At 38.1% G+C, this 17500-nt stretch overlaps 1 protein-coding gene across 1 annotated transcript in view; it reads left to right on the top strand.

Annotated features, from left to right (window-relative positions):
• Positions 1-17500, top strand: part of LOC309491211 (PDZ domain-containing RING finger protein 4) — a 49364-nt gene that overhangs the window by 15142 nt on the left and 16722 nt on the right. The window contains exons 2-3 of the mRNA XM_082160668.1: positions 11950-12203; positions 16385-16487. Coding sequence (XP_082016794.1) covers positions 11950-12203; positions 16385-16487 — 357 coding nt within the window. The remainder of the gene's footprint in view (positions 1-11949; positions 12204-16384; positions 16488-17500) is intronic.

The following is a 17500-nucleotide window of genomic DNA, read 5'->3' as shown; positions in this document are numbered from 1 at the left end:
AAACATTATTTATACATCATTCATGCAACGTTTTCTGAAACATTTTAATTTGACGTTATTCTAATGTTTTTTAAATGTTTCTACTTACAACAATTTTTCAAAAGGTTCAGAAAACATTCAAAAATAACATTCCCATAATACCTGCAAAATGGTAAAGTAAAGAAAACATTCCCATATTTTGTTCACTTAACCAAGAAAAATGTTTACTGGGAACTTACTGGGAATGTTTTTGGCAAAATGTTCTTTAAACATATTTTCAACAGCTGGTTTTCTGAACACAGCGTCTGAAGTTTTGTACGCAATTCATGTAAAGGAATATATATATGAATCGGATTATGATACAAACATATTAATCATATTAATGAAAAGTAAATTTACAGTAAAGGCCAAAAGTTTGGACACATTACTATTTCTAATGTTTTTGAAAGAAGTTTCTTCTGCTCATCAAGCCTGCATTTATTTGATCAAAAATACAGAAAAAAAAGAAAATGTAATATTGTGATATATTATTACAATTTAAAATAATTGGTTTTCAATTTATTATACTTTAAATGATCATTTATTTCTGTGATGCAAAGCAGAATTTTCAGGATCATTACTCCAGTCTATCACATGATCCTTTAGAAATCATTCTAATATTCTGATTTATTATGAGTGTTGGACACAGTTCTGCTGACTAATATATTTGATGAATAAAAGGTTAAAAAGAACTGCATTTATTCAAAATAAAAAAATATTTTCTAATAATATAAATCTTCTTTACTATCACTTTTGATCAATGTAACACATCCTTGCTGAATAAAAGTATTGATTTATTTCAAAAAAAAAAAAAAATTATATTTTTAAAACATTTGCTTCTTCTTTTTTTTTTTTTTTTTACTTTTTATTCATCAAAGTATCCTAAAAAAGTATCACAGGTTATGAAAAAATATTAAGCAGCAGAACTGTTTCCAACTTTGATAATAAATCAGAATATTAGAATGATTTCTAAAGGATCATGTGATAGACTAGAGTAATGATCCTGAAAATTCAGCTTTGCATCACAGAAATAAATGATCATTTAAAGTATAATAAATTTAAAATAATTATTTTCAATTGTAATAATATATCACAATATTACTTTTTTTTTTTTATTTTTTTTTTTTTTTGATCAAATAAATGCAGGCTTGATGAGCAGAAGAAACTTCTTTCAAAAACATTAGAGATAGTGATGTGTCCAAACTTTTGGCCTGTACTGTATATCGTCTGATTTTCAGTTACTGAACGGCTGTTGGTGGGAATCCTGCTCGTTCATTAATATTCATGAGCTAATCAGATGAGGTTTATAATAAATATGTCAGATTTTGACTTCATAATCTGAACGTGCAGATCTGGTTTTCATCAGTTTTCAGTCAGTTCAGATTTGTTTGCATTGTGAATGAAGACAAAGAGACGTGTGTGTGTGTGTGTGTGTGTGTGTGTGTGTGTGTGTGTGTCCTGAACAAAAGAGATGTGAGAATAATGTGTGTGATATGCATGTGTTTTAATGAGATGCTCCTCAATGCGTGCGGCACAAAGGCTTCTGGGATCTCCAGCTTTTGTCTGGACGAGATTGACTGTGCTCAGATCAGCTCACACGCGTTAGTAATTAATTCACATTACAAAATCCATTCAAGCCGCCAATAATATCTGACACACGGGCCGCTTATGATCGAGCTCGTTTGATTCAGGAATCTTTAATAAACGACCCGCTTGTGTCAGATCTCGTTTCAGCGGGAACAAACGTCCTTCCCGCTTCCCTCGTTCCACTTCCGGTCTGTCGTCCAGGAAACGTGCGTTACGGTCACCGTGGAAACGGGATCTGATCAGCTGTCAATCACAGGAATGATTGACAGGCAGAGAGCGTTTCTGGAGTAGCCTATTGTCTGTGGTAATCGACAGTAGATTACATTTAATGTATCCCAGATTATATCATATAATTTACTGGCCTTTTATGTTAATAGTATATTCATGAGCCGGACAGAGCAGGGTCACACTCTACCAGTCAAGAGTTTGGGATCAGGAATGTTTTAAAATAAGTCTCTTCTGCTCACCAAGGCTGCGTTTATTTGATTGAAAATGCAACAACAACAAAAAAACAGTAAAATTGTTAAATATTATTCCAGTGTAAATCATCTGTTCTCTATGTGAATATATAGTAAAGTGTAATTTATTCCTGTGATCAAAGCTGATGTTCAGCATCATTACTCCAGTCTTCAGTGTCACATGATCCTTCACAAATCACTCTAATATGATGATCTGATGATCAAGAAACATTTATGATTATTATCATATGATGATTATTCAGGATTCTTTGATGAATAGAAAGTTCAAAAGAACGGCATTTATTTGAAATAGAATTTGATAAATAAAAGTATTGATTTCTTTTATCTGTTTCCCCCCAAAAATAAAATATAATTCTTACTGACCCCAAACTGTTGACCGGTAGAGTTTAATGTTACAGAAGAATCGCTTTCAAATAAACGCTGTTCTTTTCAACTTTCTATTCATCAGAATCCTGAAATAAAAATGTAAATAACTGTTTTCAACATTAATAATAATGAAAAATGTTTCTTGAGCATCAAATCATTTTTAAAATTGTAATATTATTTCACAATATTTCTGTTTTATTTTTTGTATTTTTAATCAAATAAACGCAGCTTTGGTGAGCAGGAGAGGATTCTGTTAAAAACATGACAAATCTTACAGATCCCAAACTTTTGACTGATAGTGTGTGTCATATTTTGGACATGTATATGGGTTAATGAATGAGATTACCAGCCGGTTTGAGGAAACACCCCCCGCCGCAGAGGCTCATGGGAAAACACTGGATCTGACACACCTGCAGGGGATTGTGGGAGATCCACCAGCCCACACACACACACACACATAGAAATATGAGTTTCCTGCTGCAGTCGAGATCAGGGTCGAAAAACATTTTTTTAAATGAAAAAAAATAAAAATAACACTGACTAACTAACCAATAAACTAACAACATTTTATTTTTAAAAAAAATAAAATAAAATTGAAATTAACCACATTTGTCTAAATAAATAAATACAAAATAATTAAACAAATAACATTTTATTTATTTAAATAAATAAATGTGATTAAAGTAATTAAATACATTTGTCAGTCAAGAGAAATTTGTTTGAAATAAATAACAAAATGATTTCAATAAATACATTTGATTAAAATAAATATACAATTTAAATAAACAAATTTTGATTAAATAAATACAAATTGTATAGATAAAAAATACATACTTATATTAATAAAATATGATTTAAATAAATAAATTTGATTAAAATAAAATATGATTTAAATAAAATATGATTTAAATAAATACATTTGATTAAAATAAAATATGATTTAAATAAATACATTTGATTAAAATAAAATATGATTTAAATAAATACATTTGATTAAAATAAAATATGATTTAAATAAATACATTTGATTAAAATAAAATGTGATTTAAATAAATACATTTGATTAAAATAAATATACAATTTAAATAAACAAATTTGATTAAATAAATACAAATTGTATAGATAAAAAATACATACTTATATTAATAAAATAATATAAAAATAAATAGAAAATTGAATTAAATAAAATATGATTTAAATAAATTGTATTAAAATAAAATATGATTTAAATAAATACATTTGATTAAAATAAAATATGATTTAAATAAATACATTTGATTAAAATAAAATATGATTTAAATAAATACATTTGATTAAAATAAAATATGATTTAAATAAATACATTTGATTAAAATAAAATATGATTTAAATAAATACATTTGATTAAAATAAATATACAATTTAAATAAACAAATTTGATTAAATAAATACAAATTGTATAGATAAAAAAATACATACTTATATTAATAAAATAATAGAAAAATAAATAGAAAATTTAATTAAATAAAATATGATTTAAATAAATTGTATTAAAATAAAATATGATTTAAATAAATACATTTGATTAAAATAAAATATGATTTAAATAAATACATTTGATTAAAATAAAATATGATTTAAATAAATACATTTGATTAAAATAAATAAAATCTATTCATCTAAATTTAAATAAAAATAAGTTAAATTTGATTTAAATAAATAATACATCTGACAATGCAGTACTGAATAGACACACACACACACACTGATGTAACGTAATTTTCTTAGTAGTCTAATATTTGAAACATATGAATACATTTTAGTTGAGGTGTTCCTGAGGATAATGATATCTAGACTGTGTTAGCGACTAGCGGCCAGATAAAGTCACATGACGCAGGAGTGTTTCAGCTGTGTGTGTTTCTGCAGGATTTCAGCTGGTTGCATCACGTCTCTGCACAGGTCTCATGTCAAAGTTTACAGGTTTACATGCAGTCAAGACTCGAGTGTGTGTCACACTCTTTACCGTTAGACGTTTGCTTTATTAAAACTATCTGCCAGTCAGAAATCTACTTAATTCAAACGGAAAACAAGATTATTATTCTGACTATTGGCCAATATTTGTTCTTGTTTTAAGCAAAAACTCACTTTATTTTGATTCAGAAACAAGTCCTAATATCTTCAGTCATTGCTCTTCTCCAGTAAATGTGTCTTGATGTAATAATGTTGAATGTTTGTGCTGGAAAACGAGACAGAAACACTGAGGAAGAACATCATGTTTTGCAGTGAACGAGTTATGCTCTATATCTCTGAAGTCGAACTGTAAGATGTGTCCAATGAGAAACAGGCTAAACTATCAGTCATTTATCACTGAAAATCTTCATTCTCTATTCTGCATGTGTAGTCTGACACTCTGCATTTGGTTGTAAAACTCGTGACGTGTGAGCGAGTGTGTTTAGGTGACCTGTCTCTTTAAGTGAAGGTTTCTCATTGGGTTTCTCTCGGGCTTCTCATTGGGTTTCTCTCGGGTTTCTCATTGGGTTTCTCATTGGGTTTCTCTCGGGTTTCTCATTGGGTTTCTCATTGGGTTTCTCATTGGGTTTCTCTCGGGTTTCTCTCGGGTTTCTCATTGGGTTTCTCATTGGGTTTCTCTCGGGCTTCTCATTGGGTTTCTCAGAGGTTTCTCACAGGTTGCTTGCGTCTCTGACCCCTGTTGACGATCTCGGGCTCTTGTGGCGTCTGTAGGGACAGCATCAGATCAGAGGGAGATGCTTTACGCCGTTAATCATAATGATGTGTTCCTGAAACACTGATTAATTTGTTTGTGTCAGTGTTTTTTCCTCCTCGCGTCTGAACAGTGACTCCAGACAACACACAGACCCTGATGGACGATCAATACTCATTTGCATGTGTGTGTGTGTGTGTATCGATCCGCAGCAGGTGTAAGTCGATGTGCAGCTCTACAGGTGTGTGCATCTCGAGGACAGGTTAGATATGCACCGTTTTACATTCAGTTTCACAGACGTTCATGTGAAGTGAGAGTGTGATGGATGGAGTTTGACTTCACCACCAGAGGGGCGTCGCAGGAACTCTTTGTTTACATGATGTAATTAGTTGTGCATTGTGGGTAATTGCTGCTCTGCTCCAGTCAGATTCAGTTTATTTCCTCCAGCTGAGTTTGTTTATCATCATCAGAGGAACTTTTAAGATCTGCTGTGTGTTTGTGGAGGGATAGAGGAGGTAAACTAATTCCTAAAGACGTCTACTTGTGCTTATAGTACATGATCCGTGAGAGTTTTACTGTATTATATCTACAGTGTTTATATCGGGGCTTTTCAATCTTTTAAACCCCACAAACCCTCAGATATGATCATCCCCATCCTAAAGTTTAAATACAGCTAGATCATGTGCAAGACCCAATGTAGATGTATTTAAGTTGGTGTACTACATACTACATACTTGGAAAATATTCAGTTTTCTATTAAGTGATTTTTTTCTATTCCCTCTATAACTGTTAGATGTATTATTTATGTATCATTATTTATGATCCGGGATGTAACCCCGCTTTGAAGCCCGTCATAGACATCAGTGTTGTGTGAGTCCACCGGTGTGTTTCTGCACTCGTCTCGTTCTCACGGTTAATCTGTGGCTCTGAGGATCTGCTGACCGACAGAGAGTCTCAGGCGCTGAGAGAGTTCAGATGGCTGTGTGTGTGTGTGTGTGTGTGTGTGTGTGTGTGTCAAGTCAAGTCAAGTCAAGTTTATTTGTATAGCGCTTTTCACAATACAGATTGCATCAAAGCAGCTTCACAGTATTAAATTAAAATAATATAACAAAGTTTGTTTCAAGAGGAATTTATTGATTGATAAAATTAAATTAAATATCCCCAAAATATCCCCACAGTGTGTGTGTGTGTGTGTGTGAGGATCTGCTGACCGACAGAGAGTCTCGGGCGCTGAGAGAGTTCAGATGGCTGTGTGTGTGTGTGTGTGTGTGTGTGTGTGAGGATCTGCTGACCGACAGAGAGTCTCGGGCGCTGATGAAAGAGAGGAACGGGACAGATGGACAGACAGACTCACAGAAAGATGCAGGACGCTCGTAATGAAGCACAGCAGGTTGTGTTGATGCCGTGAGACGCTGGTGTTTGTTTAGGCTTCAGGCTGTGAACATGAACTCAGTTTAATAGAGGACGATATCTCTGACCTGAGGCCTTCACACACACTTACTGAAGCTGATGGGTTTCGTTTCAGTCAAGCATCACTAGTGCTGTTGAAAACTTCAGGAAACCACACAAAACACCCTAGCAACCACACATAGCAACACAAAAACACTTTTAGCCTCCGCATGATGCCCTGGCAACCACCCAGATAGTGTACTAGCTCAATACTGCAATCTGTACTGTATACTGCACACTACTCTCTCTGGCTACTCATTATACAACCATAAACACTGTACAAGTACATTTATAAAAGTGTAAAAGATTGGAAAATAGACAATACTAGATTAGAATACTAGCTATATAACTTACTAGCTACATCAGTCCATACTATATACTGCATACTACTGTTCCTGAAGTTAGTGTGTGTTTGCTGTGATCTCTGTGTTCAGATGGTTGAGTGTGTGTGTGAGTGTGTGTGTGTGAGTGTGTGAGTGTGTGTGTGTGTGTGTGTGTGTGTGTGTGTGTGTGTGTGTGTGTGTGTGTGTGTGTGTGTGTGTGTGTGTGGTCAGAGGGTGTCTGGAGACTGAGGCAGGGTATGGTTGAGCTGGACGAGTGGCTCCATTAGTGTGAGGAACAGCCGCCGGTGTTTAGAGCTGAAGCTGCTCGTGTCGCTGAGTGAAAGAAAGGGACGGTCAGATTTCCCCGGTGTCCGACTGCTTTTTTATATCCCGTACGGCCTGTCAGGAATGATTTATGAACTCATAACGCCTGTACTGTACCTAGTCATATTTTAGCCTGACACTTATTATTGAAATGAGACATTTAGCCCGTGTGAACGGTAACAGAGCCGACGGGACACTGGTTTCTCTCGCTGCCCTTCAGCGCCGGGAATTACGCTTTGGGGAATTTAATGGCACTTCTCGGCTAAGTGCACGACTCCATATTGGATTGTGTTTGAAAATGTAAATTGATTCCCGGCACACAAAGACCTGAGCCGATGTTTGTGGAGTTTATTACTCTGTCCGTCTCTGAGACCTCTCTCTCTGTGCTGTTGGAATGAAGGCAGGTTGAATCATGTGGTTTTATCCAAAGTGACTTACATTACATTCAAGATTTACATGTATTATATATATATATATATATATATATATAATTTTATTTTATTAGTTTGGCAGATGTTGAAATAAAATACGTTTTTGTTGTTATATTGTATAACATGAGTTATGTATTTTTGATGGCTGCTAGAAAGCTGCCATGTGAGCGCTGTGGTATTTTCTTTCTTTTCGGTGTGAAGAGGCTCTCCGTGATCATCTAGTGTGTAGATGTGGCTCGGGTTCTTCCTCCAGTGTGTGTCTGTGAAGCAGGTCTCAGATCAGTTTGATGGATTCAGATTTAGTTTGATGCTCATTGGTGAAATACTGACACACTCACTATCAAGCGTTCTGCGTTATTTAAAAGCCACTCAAATGCACTTGAAAGATGAGAAGATGAAGAACAAGAGCAGAGGTTCAGAGACGAGGCGTCAAACCGATCTTTGTCTCCTTTATTTATGAGCTGCTTGTTTAAAGTGGCTTTCAGTGTGTGTGTGTGTGTGTGTGTGTGTGTGTGTGTGTCAGCGAGTAAAGCTGGAGTGTTTCCAAGCGCAGCTGCTGTAGATCCTGTGCAAACAGAGCCAGACGCTCGTTCTCCAGTGAAGAGACTGAGGATCAGGACATTCACATTCACACTGACACTGAAACACAGATATATTCCTCAAATAGTAATTCGACTTTAATTATGCACTACAGTATTTAAATCTTACTGACTCCAAACTTTTAAAAGGTTGTGTGTGTGTGTGTGTGTGTGTGTGTGTGTGTGTGTGTGTGTGTATACAGTCAAACCAAACATTTTTCAGGCACCAGATGTAATTTTTGATATTTTTCATTTTCATATTTTTCAAAAAAATTCATTCAGTGACTACCAGTAAAAATTATAAAAATTTGCGACCAAAAACACTTTGAGCTGATCATGTTTTGCTGAAGTGTTTTGTCTTTAATCACTAATGCTCTTTTTACACACAGACTGAACAAAATGAAGCATTGCTTGGTCACTGGTTGAGCTAAACTGGTATTATCTAATTGTGTAGTTAAATTTAACAGCTGACAGATATTCAACATAATTCATGTGTGAGACAGTCTAACAGAAGGACGGACAAAACCAGTCAAATATCAGCTGAGTTCTGCTCATATTTTATTACCGTTTTCTAAACTATAGTGAATAAACTGATAATGTGAGAAATGTTGAAGGAGTCTGAATAAAGTTTGGTTTGAATGTATTTTCCTATATTAAATAAAAGTAAGAATAAATTTAGGTTTTCCACATGGAGCAAGACAACATAGAGCAGGTCAAGAAGATGAAAACCTGTGGAACATTAAAGAATGAAGGGATGAATGGATATGAACATTTTGGCCGATAACGATAATTTTTTATATTTGATATAACCGATATTATTCTAAGATACAATTTTTTCCCTTTCTAATCATATTTCAAGCCATTCAAACCCATCATGTTGAACAGTGCACATCTGAAGCGTCTCAGCTGAAGGAAATAATACTGTATTTATCGGCTTTAATATATCGGACAAATTTTCTTATCAGTCCGATAACATATAACATTAATATATGAACTTCTGTTGCTGTCATGTTTAGCAAGTGTTGTCCTCCATCATCAGGACTGGTCTGAATATAGCTAATGCTAACGGGCCAGCCGACAGATGCCCAACCGTGGCAGGAATAATTATTATTCATATCCTCAATTGGGATTAATTGCTCCATCTGGCTCTCATTTAAACAATACGACGGAAACTCCTCCAGCACCTCTTTCTCCTTCCTTTAGCCGGTTTCTTTTCATTCAGAGCCTCAGAAGAGGGCGAGCGTGGCGCCGCTAATGCCTCAAATCTGCTGGTTTCTCTCTCAGCCTGTCATGAGCCACGGGCCAGATCATTTATCTACCCACCATCCTTTGTGTTCCCGCCTCTCTGCTCCACGATTCACTTCCTCCACCAAAACAGAAGCTACCAGCGTGTTATTTGACTAAATAAGCATAATTGATTTTCTGAATGCAAATGAATAATATTATTTCTGGTGTCTGTCCATTAATCCTCCATCCACACAGTCTTTATATGATCCGTGAGCTGCTGGAACGGCAGTAGACACGGCTGTATTGGTTTGACCGTATTAGACTGTAAATGGTGAGATTCACTGGACTACTTCATCATGATTGTTCTCTCCGCGGGCCAATTACTGAGCTAAACGAAGCCTCTCCTCGTCTGTACATATGCAGAACAAACGCACGCTTCATTCACATTCATCCAGCAAACACACGCTTGAGTCGCTCCAACAGTGAGCCTGATTAAAGCATCAATATTATATGACGTCAAACAGCGTCTCATCTGCACTGAAACAGTCTCCGTCTCAGCGGCGCGTGTTCACTGGTAATTTATAGCGATAAAGGAACGCTTGTAATTGCTCTGTTATTCAGAAAGCTGGGTTTCTCTGACATATACACGGTTTGCATGGGGATTTAGGTTGTATATTTTATTTTGTGTCTGAAATTGTCATAAATGTATACATTTAAAGGTGAAGTGCTTCATTTCTGCACCAACACTGACTTTTCCATCATGTTTCCTGAACACGCCCCCGTCCGTCATTGGTCAATCTTATAGCCCCGCCCCAATCAGTTGCCGATACCGATATGGTGGCCTATATATCGTGGTGCTTCATTTCATTTCATTTCAACACTGACTGTTTTCAATTATGTTTCCTGAACACCCCCCCGTCCGTCATTGGTCAGTCAGTCTGATAGCCCCGCCCCAATCTCACTCCATTGGTTATCGGCAAAAAATCGGTATCGGCAGGTCACACTTACAAAAAAAACAAACACATTAATTGGAATCTGCCAAGAAAATTGCAATTGGTGCACCTCTAATTTATCGGTTTTAAAATATCGGCCAAATTTTCTTATATGGCCGATAACGATATCAGTAAAAATGAACATATATCGGCCGATACAGATATGGTGGCCGATATATCGTGGTGCTTCATTTCATTTCAACACCGACTGTTTTCAATCATGTTTCCTGAACACGCCCCCGCGTGTCATTGGTCAGTCAGTCTGATAGTCCCGCCCCACTCTCACTCCATTGGCTGATTCAGTAGTAGATCAGAATCGAAAAGTTGTTATTTTCAGAGCTGTAAACTCATTTCTGAACTGTCAGTAAGAACTCTTTGAAATGATCCAATAAAATATGCATGAATATAATCAGTGCTCGAGATCAAACTCCCATCATTTGGCCCCAATCTTCTGATCGCTCTTCACTGTGATGGATTCAGACACTCTCATGTATGATTTACTTTAGATTGAGAGACGCACACAGCTCCAGATCACATCTAAATGATGCTTTGAAACGTTTCTCAGCGGCTGCCGCCGGATGATATAATGTGTGTCATTAATAGCCAATCAGTTTCCTGTGCGACTCAATCTGCTCAATTCATTCCATGAGAGTTTAATTACAGTTTACTGATGAATAGACATGCAGTCGCTCTGTTGTTCTGGACTCTATCAGTCTGTGCTTGTGTGAATCAGTAAAGAATGGTTACATAAATGCAAATATTTAGGCCTGGATTGAAGAATTATACATTTGGATTGCACAGGTTTAGCATAAACAAACTAATAAACTTAATGTGATGCATATTTGTCTGTGTAATCTAAATGAATGGAAATTTTATATGCGATTCAAAATGCATAAATAGGTATTAAGGATGTACGATATATTGGCCACCATATCGGTATCGGCGATATATGATCATTTTTAATGTTATTGTTATCGGCCTGATTAGAAAATTTGGCCGATATATTAAAGCCGATAAATAATGTGTTATTTCCTTCAGCTGAGACACTTCAGATGCGCACTGTTCAACATGATGGTTTTGAATTGCTTGAAATATGATTGGAAATCACTTCAAAAAAGGAAAATAGAGTTAAGTGCAACATGTCATATGGGCCACATAAAATCATAATGAGAACATTATTGTGTGACTGGAACATGATGAGACTTTTGTTTTTGTGATCAGGCTCTCAAAAATTATATAATTTGGATTTAGATTTATCAGCCAATATATCGGTTATTGGCTTTCAAGTATAAAGAATTATTGGTTATCGGTATCTGCCGGTTTCATATCGGTGCATCCCTAATAGGTATGTCTTCTGAGGAGACGTTTAGCAGGATGTTCACGCTGCTCTTTTCTCTACAATGACACTTGGTTTAAAAGTGGATACGTTTGCAATGACATGAGTGTGTAAATCCTAATTTCTCGCCGGTTTCAGGTGAACGGGAGGGATCTGTCGAGAGCGAGCCATGATGAGGCGGTCGAAGCTCTCCGTAGCGCCAAAGATCCCATCGTGGTGCAGGTGCTCCGGCGGACCCCTTTACCCCGGGGTCAGGGGTCATGCCAGGACGTCCAGGTGGTGGACGTGTGCACGCAGACGGAAATCACCTTCGAGCACATCATGGCTTTGGCCAAACTCCGTCCTGCCACACCACCCGTGCCGGACATCTGCCCGTTCCTCCTGTCGGACAGGTACAAACTCGTTTCATGAGCACATGAGGGGCTTTCGCACCGGGTAGTTCTAGGAACGAGCCACCAGGGTGTTTCCCCGAGGACTAATGGTTCCCCTAGGAACGTTTTCCTGGTTGCGTTCACACCGCCAGTAGGAACTCTGAATTGACGTGAGACGCGCTTGTTGTTGTGACTTTTATTTTGACGGCGCTGAGAACGACTGAGCTCACAGTGCTCACATTCTCCTGTTCATTAGTGTACGATCTGTCTAATATGATATTAGATAGAACTGTTATACATAGAAAGTAGACAGTAATGAAGAGTTATTAGTGTATGCCGTGTGTTTGATGTCCAGTGTTGATGAGCAGAAACACATAATCATGTTTCTCTTGATCCCTCAAAGTTGTGTTGGATTTTCTCCTCAGTGTAAAGGTTAAGAGGTCCATCTATCACTGTTTTCCATGTTCGTAGAGTTAGTTTCTGGAGTAAATATATAGGCTATAATCTGTGTGTTTACACAGCTTTTTTTTAAATGGCGGGTGCTGGTGTTTCGCGTGTGTTCGGCCAATCAGCGAACACTAACGTCACTGTAGTTCCTATAGTGCTGGTTTAGACCCGACTCTGAAGTAGGAGTAAATTAGTTCCTCCAAAAAGAGTTCCTAGAACTAAAATCGTTCCTAGTTCCTGCGGTGCGAACATGCCAACATCCGGGAACTTCCGCCAATAGTTCTAGGAACTATGAGAAGGTTCCTCCGGTGTGAAAGCCCCTGTAGAAGCATCTTGGGGTTTCCTCGAAAACAGTGCAGAAATCTTTCCTGATTTTCTCTTTCTTGTTGTGGAGTTCGTCTCTCAGGAGAACCAAAGCAGGAACAAGATAAAGTTTAGCATGAAGAGTATCTGGGTTTCTCCCCTGGAGACGGAGAACTGCAAAACAAGCTGAGCAGGGGATGCTGGGAAGTTAATTGAAAGCGTCTGAGGCGCAGAGAGGGTGTTAGGGAGGTAATTAATGATGCACAATGGCCCATTGATAATTCATAGTCTAAAATTTGTCTCCCGCTCAAGATCCGTGTTTTGTTCCTAAACTCCCTTCGGAGAGTCGTATGCTGATTTGGATATTTTTAATCCCTTTGTCCTTCTGAAGAAAGGCGTTCAGGAATTCTTAGTGGATGTTGTTGCTGTGATGGTGTTTGAATGTATGAACCAGAAAATACTTCAGTCTCATCAGGACTGTTCAGCATCTGAGTGCCACTTCCGGGAGGATTTCCTCAGACCACCAGGGTTGTGCTTCGAGTGAATGCCTTTTAAATTTCAGTTCAATTCATGAAGTTGCATGACGGGATGCAGAATTGCAATTAAAAAATTACATTCAGAGAAATTCATATAACTGTAATTTTTTTAATAGAAAAGCAAAGTCAAGTCAAGTCAAGTCAAGTATATTTGTATAGCGCTTTTCACAATACAGATTGTATCAAAGCAGCTTCACAGTATTAAATTAAAATAATACAACAAAGTTTGTTTCAAGAGGAATTTATTGATTGATAAAATTAAATTAAATATCCCCAAAATATCCCCAACTGAGCAAGCCAAAGGCAACAGTGGCAAGGAACCGAAAAACTCCATCAAGTGACCTCAAAGTGTCAACTATGAATTGAAATCACCTTGACGTTTGAAGATTTACAGACAAACAGATAGACAGATGGATGGATGGATGGATGGATGGATGGATGGATGGATGGATGGATGGATAAAGTGGTGGATGGATGGATAAAGCGATGGATGGATGGATGGATGGATAAAGTGGTGGATGGATGGATGGATTGATGGATGGATAAAGTGGTGGATGGATGGATAAAGTGGTGGATGGATGGATTGATGGATGGATAAAGTGGTGGATGGATGGATTGATGGATGGATGGATAAAGTGGTGGATGGATGGATTGATGGATGGATAAAGTGGTGGATGGATGGATAAAGCAATGGATGGATGGATTGATGGATGGATAAAGTGGTGGATGGATGGATTGATGGATGGATAAAGTGGTGGATGGATGGATTGATGGGTGGATAAAGTGGTGGATGAATGGATAAAGCGATGGATGGATTGATGGGTGGATAAAGTGGTGGATGATGGATAAAGCGATGGATGGATGGATTGATGGATGATGGATAAAGCAATGGATGGATGGATTGATGGATGGATAAAGTGGTGGATGATGGATAAAGTGATGGATTGATGGATGATGGATAAAGCAATGGATGGATGGATTTATGGATGGATAAAGTGGTGGATGGATGGATAAAGTGGTGGATGGATGGATTGATGGATGGATAAAGCGATGGATGGATGGATAAAGTGATGGATGGATAAAGTGGTGGATGGATGGATAAAGTGGTGGATGGATGGATAAAGCAATGGATGGATGGATTGATGGATGGATAAAGTGGTAGATGGATGGATAAAGTGATGGATGGATTTGTAAAACTTTCCAGATGTTTGAATTGTCACCTATACAATTCGTATTTGGATGCTATATTTCAGCATTTTTAATAAATGAATGTTTGTGAACCAGTGTGGAAGAACCCTTCATTTCCCAGAATGCAACACCTGTGTTGAATTTTAGTTCAGCCAATTCCTATTCCAGTCCCTCCCATTGAAATTCTCAACCCAGACGCGTGACAGGGATCAGCTCAGCTCAGCATCAGCGGCTCCGTCAGTGCTGAACAAACACTGAGTCACAGAGCAGATCATAAACCAAACACACACACACTCCACATGCTAATGAAGGATGATCAGCTGTATGTGCTCTTGCACCAAATAAAGAATAATAAAGATAACACACACCTTGAGGACTGATGAATCTCGGCACATTATCAGCAGCTGCACATGACAGGAGCTTCATTTCATGAACACGCGTGTGCAGAGACGCACAATTCAATTCTCATCTCTCCTGAAGATGCATTGTGTGTGTGTGTGTGTGTGTGTGTGTGTGTGTGTGTGTGTGTGTGTGTGTGTGTGTGTGTGTGTCTCCGTCCGCTGACATCTGCAATCTCTGCTCTCATTCTTCACCAGCCTCCAGCGCTTCTCTATATTCATATCAGAGGAAACCAGAATCTATCAGACATTTTATATCATTTCATTGGTACATGTCATGGTATAGTTGCTGGGAATTCAAAAAGTGATACTGTATTAAATATTTATATGTTAAAGGATTATTTCACTTCAGAATTATAATTTCCTGATCATTGATTCTCCCCACGTCATCTGAGATGTTCATGTCTTTCTTTCTTCAGTGGAAAAGAAATGAAGGTTTTTGAGGAAAACATTCCAGGATTTTCCTCCATATAGTGACTTCAATGGGGTCCAACGGGTTGAAGGTCCAGATGTGAGTTTCAGTGCAGCTTCAAAGTCTCGACACGATCCAGCCGAGGAATAAGAGTCTTATCTAGACAAACCAGCCGACATTTTATAACAAACTAAACATTATATACTTTTAACCACTAATGCTCATCTTCCACTCGCTGTGATGCGCCACACATTACGTGATCAGGTTGAAAGGTCACGCGTGTTCTGGTTCAGAAATGTAGGGAGAAAAACTCCATCTCATTTTCTCCTCCAACTTCGAAATTGTCCGACATCATTGTTTTACCTTTTAATTTTTTTTTGTAAATGGCGTTTGACTTAGTTTTTGCACGTTTGCTTTGTAAACACTGGGTCTATTCTTACGCCTACGTCCCGCTTGACCTTTCAACCTGATTACGTAATGTGTGTCGCATCACAGCGAGTGCAAGACCAGCACTTGTGGTTAAAAGTATATAAATGTTTATTATGTTCTAAAATGTCGGCTGGTTTGTCTAGATAAGACTCTTATTCCTCGGCTGGATCGTGTCGAGACTTTGAAGCTGCACTGAAACTCACATTTGGACCTTCGACCCGTTGGACCCCATTGAAGACACTATATGGAGGAAAATCCTGGAATGTTTTCCTCAAAAACCTTCATTTCTTTTCCACTGAAGAAAGAAAGACATGAACATCTTGGATGACGTGCGGGAGAATAAATGATCAGGAGATTTTAATTCTGAAGTGAACGACCCCTTTAATGTCTCTTTTCTAAGAGTTTGAATGATCACGTTTGTAATCTGCTGTACTGTGTAGAGTTGTATAGAGTTGTATAGAGATGAAGATGTGCTTGTTCTCTCTGCAGTTGTCACTCTCTGCACACGATGGATCAGGAATACCTCGAGGGAAGCGAGTATCTCTCCAACATGGTGGCAGACGTCGAGAGGACCGATGACTTTGAGTACGAGGTGAGACTTTCTCCTCCATTAATAACCTGTGCCATGCTGTCCGCTATAGTGGACCCATCCCGATCCGAGCTGTCCCGTCCCGATCCGACCCGTCCCGATCCGACCCATCCCGATCTGAGCCGTCCCGATCCGACCCATCCCGATCTGAGCCGTCCCGATCCTTAACAGAGTCTGAGACTGACAGATGAGGCTCGTGAACACACCTGAACCCTCTTCTAGAGTCATATCTTCTCCAGTAAATGCATCTTGATTTAAGAATGTTTGATTTAAGAATGTTTGTGCTGGAGAACCAGGCAGAAGCTCTGAGTGTGTTTGCTGTGTGTTCTGCGATCCGAACGCCGGTTTTGATGACTTTGTCCCGTTGAGCCGCTTCATTTATCACTGTCGGATGCTGACAGATTGACAGATGATGTCATCAGCCTCCTCAACAGTGGATGCGCCGCTCGAACTCGAGCACGTAAACACACTCCGGGCTCTATGTCTCCAGTTATTTCAGGGCAGATGCATTGTGGGAAGGAGCAGGAGTGCTTTAAGCAGGTTTGTTTCAGTTAGCTGTATTTTTAACTGATGAAATATATATATAGCTTGAATGTAAAGGGAGTCATTTTGGATGAAAGCGTCCTGCAAATGCATAAATGTAAATAATGTAATGTTCTCGGTCCTGGCGCATGTGTTGAGGTCGTGTTCTGTTCTCCTCACGGGAGATCCGCGTGTTCTCTGTCTGTACTCATTAACACAGAGCTAACGTAATATATTACACATTCTCCAGCACTAATGCTGTTACACTCCCTGCGCGCGTCATTTCATGCTCGGGGAAGTAAACGCAGGACTGACTTACTGCCACTTAACACACGCCGCTAAACTATCCTCAGTGAGAGAGAGAGAGAGTGTGTGTGTGTGTGTGAGAGAGAGACAGAGACAGAGACAGAGAGAGATAGAGATTGTGTGTGTGAGTGTGAGCATGAGCGTGTCTATTTGTGTGTATGTGTGAGTGTGAGCGTGTTTGTGTGAGC

This window comes from Leuciscus leuciscus (assembly GCF_965113295.1).
Source record: "Leuciscus leuciscus genome assembly, chromosome: 25".
Lineage (NCBI taxonomy): Eukaryota > Metazoa > Chordata > Actinopteri > Cypriniformes > Leuciscidae > Leuciscus > Leuciscus leuciscus.
This window is presented reverse-complemented; position numbering and strand designations above follow the sequence as displayed.